Source organism: Bidens hawaiensis, unplaced genomic scaffold (genome assembly GCF_021521415.1).
Source record: "Bidens hawaiensis isolate Kalapana, Puna unplaced genomic scaffold, B.hawaiensis_p1.1 tig00031093_1, whole genome shotgun sequence".
NCBI classification, from domain to species: domain Eukaryota; kingdom Viridiplantae; phylum Streptophyta; class Magnoliopsida; order Asterales; family Asteraceae; genus Bidens; species Bidens hawaiensis.
The window spans coordinates 41688-52946 of NW_027495204.1; the positions used below are offsets into that span (position 1 = coordinate 41688).

Here is an 11259-nt window from a genome sequence, read left to right on the forward strand (position 1 = left end):
AAATGTTCATGATGAAGATCCTGAATATTGAGTCTATCGCTTTCATCAAAGGATATGGTCTTTGCTTGAGTGAGAATGGATGTCTTTGTTGGTCTGTCAATCACATCAAACTTCTTTTGATCAGCATTTCTTTTCACAGCAGAATAAGAGGTTCCGCAGATGTCAGATCCTCCGGATATGAACAAGATTGTTTTTTCATCTGTTGGTAGAGGAGTTGCTTTCTAAGGAACTTTTTCAGGAACTTGTTCTTTTCTCTTCTTCCGGCCAAGCAGCTCTTCCAAGTGGCCCTTGCTGAGGAAATAGCTAATCTCCCTTATAAGTGCAATGCAATCCTCAGTCAGGTGCCCGAAATCCTCGTGGAAGGCACACCATTTTGACTTCTCTTTCCAGGTTCTTTGTTTCTCCGTTTTCTTTGGCCACCTGGCTTTTGCACCTAAGTCCTGCATGGCACACATTAATCCACCAATATCAACAGAAAAACAATATTCAGAGATTTTAGAATATTCTTCATCATCTTCATCATCTACTGTATTAATCCTGGGATTATCAGGCTTATAGTAAGGTTTTGATCGATATGATTTTCCCGGGGATTCGGTTTTCCTGTTCGTCTGATCATACTTTGGGATATCGATCTTTTTAAAGTTTTTCTTATCATCTTCTAGCCTGATAAACCTCAGAGCTCTGCTTCTTGCTTCATCTAACGACCTGCATGGAGTCATAACAAGATCATCATAGAAAGAGGAGTCTTTCTCTAACCCCAACTTAAGAGCTTCCACTGCCGAAGCAGGATTTAGATTTGGAATCTCCAATACTCCTTGCTAAACCTGGTAATAAAATCTCTCAAGGATTCCCCAGGATTCTGGGTAACCCTATAAAGATCATCTGTCATCTTCTCAAACGTTCTGATGCAAGAAAACTGGTTGTTAAACAAGTTAACTAAATGTGAAAAGGAGGTGATGGTGTTAGGAGGGATACTCAGTAGCCATTTCATGGCTGCTCCAATCAAAGTAGACCCAAATCCCTTGCAAAGACATGTTTCCTTGATTTCCATAGGGATCGGGTTGATCTCTATACGCTCTCTATACTGTGCAACGTGTTCCTCTGAATCTGTTGAACCATCATATAGTTTCATATTTGGGTTCTGAAACCGTTTTGGGATCTGTACGTCACCAATTGATGGTACAAATCAGGATATTCTGTGACTATCAGTGGGAACTTCAGCTATGGGACAGATTACACCAGGAACATTTGAGATCATATCCTTAAGCTTCTGTAATTCATGGGCTAAACTTGAACTTATGCCTGCATCCTGCAAAAATCCTTGATTAGCATTAAAGGGAATTGTATTGAAAGTGTTACCCTGATTAATATTCTGAGGAACAGTCTGGGTGTTGTAGCTTGCATTCCCAGACATAGTATTTCCAGGAGTAGCAAATGGAGTGGTCGACGTGTTAGCTTGCATCGGGATAAAGTCTACCCGGTGCACCTCAGAGGATCCCGCGAACTGCTGAGTCTGAGCAAATGATTGCTAAGGATAATGGAATCCTGGTGAAGGTATTCCTGAGGATCCTGCTTGTTGCTGAAATCCTGAGGATGCCGCCTGCTGATAAGGACCTGAGGATCCCGCCTGATGGAACAATCCTAGGGACCCGGACTGTTGAAACAATCATGAGGATCCTCCCTGCTGCGACAATCCTGAGAATCCTACATGTTGAAAAGGCCAAGCAGAGGATGCATGCAAGTATCCTTGGGATCTATATGAGTGCAATCCTGCAGACCCTGAATGCTGGAAAGATGAAGATCCAGGGTTGTACGCCATAGTCGACTCCGGACGCACCAATCCTGAAGATCCTTAACGAGTGAAATCCAGAGATCTCGGGATTAGTGGTGGGAATTCTTCCACTGGCTTCTTGGCTTTCCTGATATCTTCCAGTTCCTTCACGAGCATCTGGTTGGTCTTGTTCTGGCGATCCATCTGTTCCTATAACCGTCTATACATAGATAAAAGGTCGTTGTTAGATACCATGATGGGATCCTGGGGAGACAGTCTCGATCTTGAGAACACTGGAGTAGCATGTTTCTTCTGAGTGTTATCAGGTTTCTTCGGGATACCAGCAAGTGGAGGAGGAGGCATAGAAGGCCTCACAGAGGAATCTGAAGCTGCGGCAGAGGAGGAAACATTCTTCGGTTGGGAAGACATGTTGTGTATGTTGAAAGTAGGGTATTATTTGAGGGTTAATAATGATCAAATCACCGTTTGCCCCACGGTGGGCGCCAAATTGTTTTGGTCAAAAATTAACAAGGTAATATTGTGATCAAATTAGTATGTGAGGTAGAGTGCTTGATCAAAAATAGGAAAAACACAACGATTTGATTTCGAGGGAAAAAGCCCTTGATCGTGAGGATCTCCGGCACAAAAAACCCCGAACGGTGAAAACTATCACCGTCAATTTATTGATAACAAAAAGAGTGATTACAAGTGGTGGAGCTTATAATCGATCGTATACTAATTGTTACAATGAGTGTTGGTAGCTAAGTACATGAAGTGTGTGTTCTAAATGATCATATCAGCTCATTTAAATAAACTAAAGAGTACAACAGAAATTCCGAGAAATCCGGAATAAACCCTAGACTAAGTCTCCCATGATCCGTTGATGCCCACGTTTGAGTTGACGAAGCCTCATTAATAGTCGTAGCAAACCCACGTTCTTATTAGCACATTAAAAACGTGGTCTTATCTGCAAAACAAACAAAACAATAAAGGACAATTGGATTAGCAAAGTGTAATCCTCAGAATACTCGCACCGGCAGGATAGGTTGAAATCCTTAAGTCATGATCAATCCCGAGGATAAAAAATCTGTTCCCAACAACACATATGTATAATTTCATTTAATCTCTAGTTACGTAATGTACACATATGTACATTATCATTTACCTTAAATTGTATATATGTGTATAAAAAAACATGTATGTACATATTATACACATGTGTATAATTTAGCAAAACCGAGACTTTTTTTAAGAAACCGGGATGATAAATAAGAATTTTGATTTTTTTTACCTTTTTCATTTTTGCATTTTTTTATGTTTTATGCTTTTTTTTTAATTTTTGGGTTTTTTGTGGTCTAAAATGGTTCTCATAGTTATCAATTTCAAAATAGTTCTCACATGATCCTTATATATATATATATGTGTAGGAAAAAGTTAAAATAAAACTCACTCCAGTAACAAAAACCATATAAACTCTAAACTAACTGTTGATCATATGGATTTAATGGTTGAGATTCAATTACATAAAAGATGACTTCTTTTAAACATTTTATTTCTTGTTAAAGTATAAAAAGACAATAATGTAAAATAACTATTCTTACTTTTTGACCGATATATTTCTATCTCCTGACTTGTTCTCTTTCCTGCACATTTTTTCTCTCTTGTACGTTGGCTTTATGTCAACTTTCTATTTAATTCAAATTTTGTTTTTGAGAAAATTCTCAAAATGACAATTTAGAGCAAAGAGAACTTTAAAATAGTCTAAAAGTTGGTGAAATTACAATTTTAGTCCAACCACAATCAATACCTTCGATGCATTTGGAATCGCGCCGCAAGATTTCGTTAACCAATGAGGTATTGACACATGTAAAGGTAACCACAATTTTAAGTTGAAATCTGTCTGGGCCGTTATATTTTAATCCATATTCATCTTTTCAAAAACCATGGTTTTCCACTGAAATGTATCTAGCCCGTGAGTTTTCAAAAAAAGATGAAATTTGTGTTTTATTGAAATTCATCTCATCGGATGTATTTCCAGTGAATCTAGTCTCCATAGATGATTTTCAAAAAAGTTTGAAAACACCGATAAGTTATACTTAAAAACTATCGGATCCAATATTGAGAAAATCCATCGGCCTGCACATCCCGCCTTTTTATGTTTCCCGGGACTACCCTCACCCCTTTCATCTTCACAAACCTTCAAACTTCATTTAATATTAATCCCATCCTTTTTTGTTGAAATCCATTTATGGGATTTGAACTTGAATCTTCAAGATCATGTAAGAGTAAATCAATGTTATAAATCAAAAGATAACATTGGGAGTAGAGGTGCACAAATCGGAATAACCGAACCGGGTTTTTTTGGCCCGAAAAAAAACCGGTTCGGTTAATAACCGGACCGGTTAATAACCGGTTTTTGTATGTCAAAACCCTAACCGGTCTATCCGGTTAGGACCGGTTTAGAAACCGGTTAGAACCGGTTAATAACCGGTTAAACCGGTTTTTTTTTAAAATAACCGGTTAATAACCGGTTTTTTTCATAATAACCGGTTTTAAAAAAAACCGGTTTGTCCATTAACCGGTTTGTTAACCGGTTTTGGCTCTAAAACTTGTAACCGAAATACGAACCGGCGGTTTGTAAACCGGTCAAACCGGTTTTAAAAAAACCGATTTTCGTAAAAACCGGTTTCCGGTTTAAACCGGCAAACCGGTTCCCGGACCGGTTTTTTTGACCATCTCTAATTGGGAGTGATATCAGTGTCAAGAAAGAGATAACGGATTTTTCAAACTTTTTTTAAAATCATCTGAGAAGATTAAATTAATTGGAAATACATCGGAGGAGATAAATTTCAATAAAACGCGAAATTCGATGACTTTTGAAAACTCACGGGCCAGATACATTTTAGTGGAAAAACATGGTTTTTGAGGAGATTAATTTGGATTAAAAATAACGGCCCAGATAGATTTCAACATAAAAATGTGGTGACCTTTACACGTGTCAGTATCTAATTGGTTAACGAAATCTATCGACCTCCAAATGTATCGATGGAGATGAATTTTGGTTGGACTAAAATTGTAATTTAAACAAGTTTTTGACTATTTTGAAGTTTTCTCTTCTCCATAGGACTATTTTGGGCATTTTCCCTTCGTTTTTTTCTTTCCGTATCAAATATTAATTTGTCATCTTTCCTCGTTTCTTTCTCTCTCTCTCTCTTCTTCCTTATTTTAAACATCTCATATCAAGATCTAGAAAATGACATTTCCATCAAGATATAGAAGAAATTAAAGATCCAGGAACATATATTAGGTAATGCTTGTAGTTGCTTGGATTTCTGTCAACGACTAGCATCGGTGGAGCGGTTGTGGCAGTCCGACAATTATGTTCATCACCAATGACTTAGTTTATTAAAAGCAAAGTCAACTTACAATATTCTCCACTACTCGATTTCTCAGTAATGAATTGTTGATTTGAATTTTTCTGGATTTGATATATATAGGCATTTGGCCAAATTCCGATGCTTGAAAATGATGACTGGGATTCGGTCTATTGGGCTGTTTAAAGGCAAATGAAGATGGTGATTTCAAGCTATTCAAACTTTAAAGTTGTTGACTTTAACTGTTGAAGTCCTCAATTTCAACGTTTATTATTATTATTATTATTATTATTATTATTATTATTATTATTATTTTTGGGTTCCGACCCTCTTTTCTTAGGGGGTGTTTGGTAGAGGGAATTGAGGGGTGAGAAATGGAATTGAAAAGAATTCTCTTGTTTGTTTATGAAAGAAAGAGGTGAGAAATGGAAATAAACTATTTCCATTTTTCTGATTTTGTTTCTCTAAAAAAAGCGGAGAATTGATTTCTAGGGTTTCATTTCTCCCATTTTCCTCCTTTTCATTTCTCCTATTTTCCTCCTTCAGCAAGGATAGCACGTGCTCCTTTTATCGCCGCGCCATCACAGGGTCTTCGCTTTCCTCCGATTTCAACAATATCCGTCACCGACTTTCACTCCGTTGCACTTCACAGTTCTTTAATTGAAGGTAACAAATCCCTAATTGGATGTTTAGAACCTTCTAATTCGATGATTTTAAACACATGAATAGGGTTCCGATGGCCTTTTCTTCGTCCGGTAACCCTATGCTGGTGTTTTACCTGCGGCTTTAAGGCCTACTATGACTCGGTTAGGTTGACACGGGTAATGATAATCATGTATCTGAGCGCCTATGATGATTATCGTATATTGTAAACTGGCTCCGATTCGATTTCCTTGGTGGTGATTAAGTCGAATTGCCATTTACCAACTGTCTTTCGTTGTTTTGCCGCAGCATTTGCGCCTTACGTTTAGTTGGTTTCTTTGATAAGGCTATGATGATAGTGTATCTGAGCTTATTTTGAACTGTTGGATGCGGTTGAAATATCGTTAACTGCTGGAATTTGACTGCACCAACATTTCAAATTTGGTAATTAACGACAACATATCGTGTTCGGTTTTGTTATAATCTTTTATAACAACTAATTGCTAAATTAAATCTAATGTGAATTTGGATTTCTGTAGATTTGTTTGCTGAGTTATTGTTAACTGATCATTACCAGTCGTTGCGCATATTATGTAATATGGGCCCAATACATGTACATGTACAAACTGATGTTATTTGGGAATGTTAAATACTTTTTTTGTTTAATATGCTTGAATGTGCATGTTACAATTCTAGTAATAGTAGCAGTTTCATCATATAAAATACATGAATTAAAGTTTTAGTTATGTATTTGTTTAATAAGATTGAGAAATTTTGGTAGGGACTTTAAAGTCACAGTCATTTATCGTCTTAGTATCGATAAAATATCAACTATAAATTTAAATGTGTCGAGTAATTAAAACATTTTTATAATGCAGGAGGTTCTAACTTTTTGTGGTGGATATTCGTTTTGAAATTACTAATATTCCTTGATTTGAACCTATTATGATTTATGATTGGTTATTTTGAGATGGATATTCGTTTTCCTACAATTACATGTTCACTTTCACATAATTTTGTGGTGCAATTTGATGCAAGATTTGGCATTCATGTTCTAGGATTTGATGAGTAATTTCGCCGGTTCATAGTGTCCATTTTGACACTTTATAAGATAACTTGGAAGCTTCTTTCACTTTAGCTCAATTTTGCACTTTATTTTGCTGCATTTTGGTGTGCATTTTGGCTGCGTTTTTGCATTAATTTACCTGCAATCTCATGTGCACTTTGGCAGCCTCAAAGTGTATGATTTTGACAGCTTTAACATGTGCATTCTTACATAGGTATTGTTAGCATTCGATAATGCCCTCAACTTTTGATATATACAACTGATACATGGGTATTGTTTGGATTAGTTAGATATCAGTTTAGAAATGTTTATTTAGGATGAAGATTTTGGATTTTTTCTTTTTGGACAATATATAAGTTTGGTTCCTCTGAACATGGTGCGTTTATTATAAACTATCGTGAGGTCTAGTTTAGTGTATAATAGGAACTATGAACTCTTTTGATTTGTTATATATATGAAGTTTAGATTTAACAGACACAAAGCAAACTGATATACTTTTTTTTCATCAGCATCGGCAGTCACCTGACATCCATCAGCATCGCCGCCGTACCTGGAATCAGCTTCTATCAATAATTGAATCATCAGCAAACCTAACCTGTGAGTTCTCCTTTAATCCAACACTTTGTTTTCATTATACATCTTATTCTATTAGCTTTGTACAAATCAATAATTATTAAGTGGTAGAACATGAATTAGGTTTATGTTGTTGATTAAATTAGCAACTGCTTCAATATTCTTAGCTAAATGAAGTTTAGATTTAACAGACACAAAGCAAACTAATATTTGGATTATATTTTGGAGTTATTTGTTTTTCTTGAATTTTCTTATATTTTTATGTGTAGATGGCAAGTTCACCTTCCAGACAAAGAATAGTTGCCATAGGTGCATTTTATGTCATTTATGTTACGATTCGTTGGTGGATGTTGTGTACTTATCATTTGCGTCGGTCGATTGAGTCAATGACTTTACGTACAAAATATTTAATGAGTTACCATAATAGGCGTGAAAACATGGTGAGGATGGTTTATGAAAGTGATGTTACGAGTGTTGTTAACATAAGAATGAATATACATGCATTTACAACACTTTGTGATATGCTAGAAACTAGAGGGGGACTAAAGAATAGTAAAAACATGCTAGTCGATGAGCAAGTTGCTATGTTTTTACATACCCTTGCTCATAATGCAAAGAATAGGATACTAGTCAACAGATTTCATCGGTCCGGGGAAACTGTAAGTCGGTATTTCAAGTTAGTCTTAAATGCTATATGTCGATTACACAAAGAACTCTACAAGTCACCCGTGCCAGTGCCAGATAATGAAACTGATGAAAGATGAAAATGGTTTAAGGTTAGTCAAACACATTTTTTATTAAAGATATTTTTTGCTAACATACATTAGTAAGTAATGATTTCTTTTAACTCAGGGTTGCTTAGGAGCATTAGATGGAACATACATTAAAGTTAAAGTCCCTGCTATTGATAGAAAACCTTATAGGACAAGAAAATGGCAGATTTGTACTAACGTACTCGGAGTATGTACGAGAGACCTTTTATTTACGTATGTCTTAGCGGGATGGGACGGTTCTGTAGCTGATAGTAGAGTTTTGCGTGATGCAATCAGTAGACCCAATGGTCTTAAAATAACTCCGGGTATGTGATAGACAATTTTCAAAGAATATACATAGATTTAAGTATGATATTTAACATAGAGTTTATGGTTAATTGTAGGAACATACTACCTTTGTGATGCCGGTTATACAAATGGTGAAGGATTTTTAACTCCATATCGAGGTCAACGTTATCATCTTAACGATTGGTCTCGTCCTCCTACGAATGCTAAGGAGTTCTTTAATATGAGACATTCATCGGCCAGGAATGTTATAGAAAGATGTTTCGGAATGATTAAAGATAGATGGGCTATTTTGCGTGATAACTCATATCATCCCATAGAGTCCATGCCACGTATCATCATTGCTTGTTGTTTATTGCACAATTTCATACGAACAACAATGAGTGAAGACCCTCTTGATAACGAAATCCCAGTAAATCACACACAACCTGCAAATGACCATGACAATGTTATTTCTATGATCGAGCCCTCACAAGAATGGACCGATCGTAGAGACCTTCTTGCTAATGAAATGTTTAATAGTTGGACTGCGATGCGTGCGCAGCGTGCCAACAATGTTTCTTAATTATGTTTGACAATTATGTATTTTTTATTTGTAGAACCAAGGATGTTTCTTATTAATGTTTATTTATGCACTTTATTTGTTTCTTATTAATGTTTCTTGTTATATTTGTATTTGTAGTTACATGAATTATGATTTTTAATTGTATAATTATGCATTTGTATGTAGACATGGCAGATTCAAATATGGTGAGAGGAGTTACTCGCAGCAAGCATACCTGGACAAATGATGAAGATGCAAAGCTAGTTGATGCATTAATGGAGATACATGCATCCGGAAAGTATGCTGGTGCTGACAATGGATTCAAACCAGGTTATTTAAATGGTGTTCAACAATTACTAGATGTAAGTCTTCCTAACTCTGGCCTCAAAGCAGAACCACATATAAAGTCTAGGATGAAGACATGGAAGACACACTTTAGCATTGTATATGATATGGTGCATACAAGTGGGTTTGGTTGGGATGAACAAAAATGTTGTATTATTGCCGATGATAGTGTTTGGAATGAATACGTGAAGGTATATTCTAAAAAATATGTTTTTTGGATTTTAAAATTTTAGTCTAATTTATTTGTAATTGTCTTGTAGTCTCACAAAGGTGCTGTGAATTTTCGTGACAAGTCATTTCCTTTCTATGACAAATTGTGTACCATATTCGGTAAGGATAGAGCTACTGGTAGTAAAGCAGTTGACCTTGGAGAAGAAGATGTTGTTCAAGAGACGCAAAAAAGCTCACCTGTTGATATTGAAGACTTTGATTTTGTTGATGAAGTCGTTCCAAATGTTGATAGATCTGAAGGACAAACAAGAAGTGTAACAAGCAAGCGCAAAAGAGGTAGAAGCACGGATGCATATGAGATATATCGAGAGTCTTGCAAAGATATCAAGGAAGTTTTGCTTCGATTTGGGGAGATGGTGGGTGAACAACTTAGCAAAGAAGGTATGGAGGCTCGTGAAATCTATGAAAAGGTTAGTGATGAGTTGAAAGCTTTACCAGGTATCACTACGAAAAAACGGTTCAAAGCAGCTCATTTGATTGGTAAAGATGTGGATCTAGGACGTTCTTTTCTTGCGTTGACAATAGAAGAGAAAATTGATATGGTCGAGTTGTATACCGATGGTTCAATGGGATAGTTGTGTGTGGTTGAAGTATGTTTTGTATGTGAATTGGTTTTAACTATGGTTGATGTTTTTTGCTTAAAAACTATGTTTTGTATGTGAATTGGTTTGATCAATGCATATTTTGGTTGGAATTTATGCATCTTTTTATATGTATTTTTATTTTTTAATAAATATTTGTTATGAAAAAAATACTTGTGCTAATGATAAAGTTGATATAATTCTCTGTTTATTTTCTATGTACCAAACAAGAGAAATGATTCTCAGCTATATTTCTCTACTGAAATCTCTGTACTACCAAACAGAACAGTCAATTCTCATTCTCCAGACCAATTCCCTTTCTCTGCAATTCCATTTCTCTATTCCATTTCTCTACAATTCCATTCTCTGTACCAAACACCCCCTTAATTTAATTCCAACTATTGAGGTTAAAAATTTAATCTTGAAAATCGGAAATTGAAATTTGAATACGTTGTCCGTATCTTATTTCTTATTTTTATGCATCTACTTAGCTTCATTTGTTATTTCTTTTCCCATGTTATACATGAACATGGAAATCAACCTCATAATATTATTAAAAAAATCCTAAAAATTTAAAAATCCTATAAACGTATGTTATGCGTGTGATCATAGTTTACATATGCAAAACATGTAGCGAAAATGTAAAAAAAAATATAAACGTATTTTACACATGTTATAGATTTTTGTTTATTTTTTACAAACATATGTTATACATGAAATTGGAAATCAACCTAATCATATTATTATAAGAAATCCTAAAAAAAATAAAAATCCTATAAGCGTATGTTATGAGTGTGTTCATAGTTTTACATATGCAAACCATGTATCGAAAATGTAAAAAAATTTATAAAACGTATGTTACACATGTTATAGATTTTTGTTTATGTATTACAAACATATGTTATAGTTAGTGTATAATATATGTATATTTTCCAGACATGTTTATTTTTTACAAACATGTGTCATTGTCAGTGTATAATGTATGTTCTGGCGTGGAAACCCACTGCAACTCCGGTACCAAGAAAGACGAAAACTTATTATTCACTTATTCGTGACATCTAAACCCCCATAATC

General features: G+C 35.3%; 1 protein-coding gene across 1 annotated transcript; it reads left to right on the top strand.

The window, feature by feature from the left end:
- The first annotated feature begins 9216 nt into the window (after positions 1-9216).
- On the top strand, positions 9217-10310 carry LOC143581531 (uncharacterized). Its single transcript, XM_077064296.1, has 2 exons — positions 9217-9564; positions 9634-10310. The coding sequence occupies exons 1-2, from the start codon at positions 9217-9219 to the stop codon at positions 10177-10179; spliced, it is 894 nt and encodes a 297-aa protein (XP_076920411.1). The 3' UTR covers positions 10180-10310.
- The last annotated feature ends 949 nt before the right edge of the window (positions 10311-11259 follow it).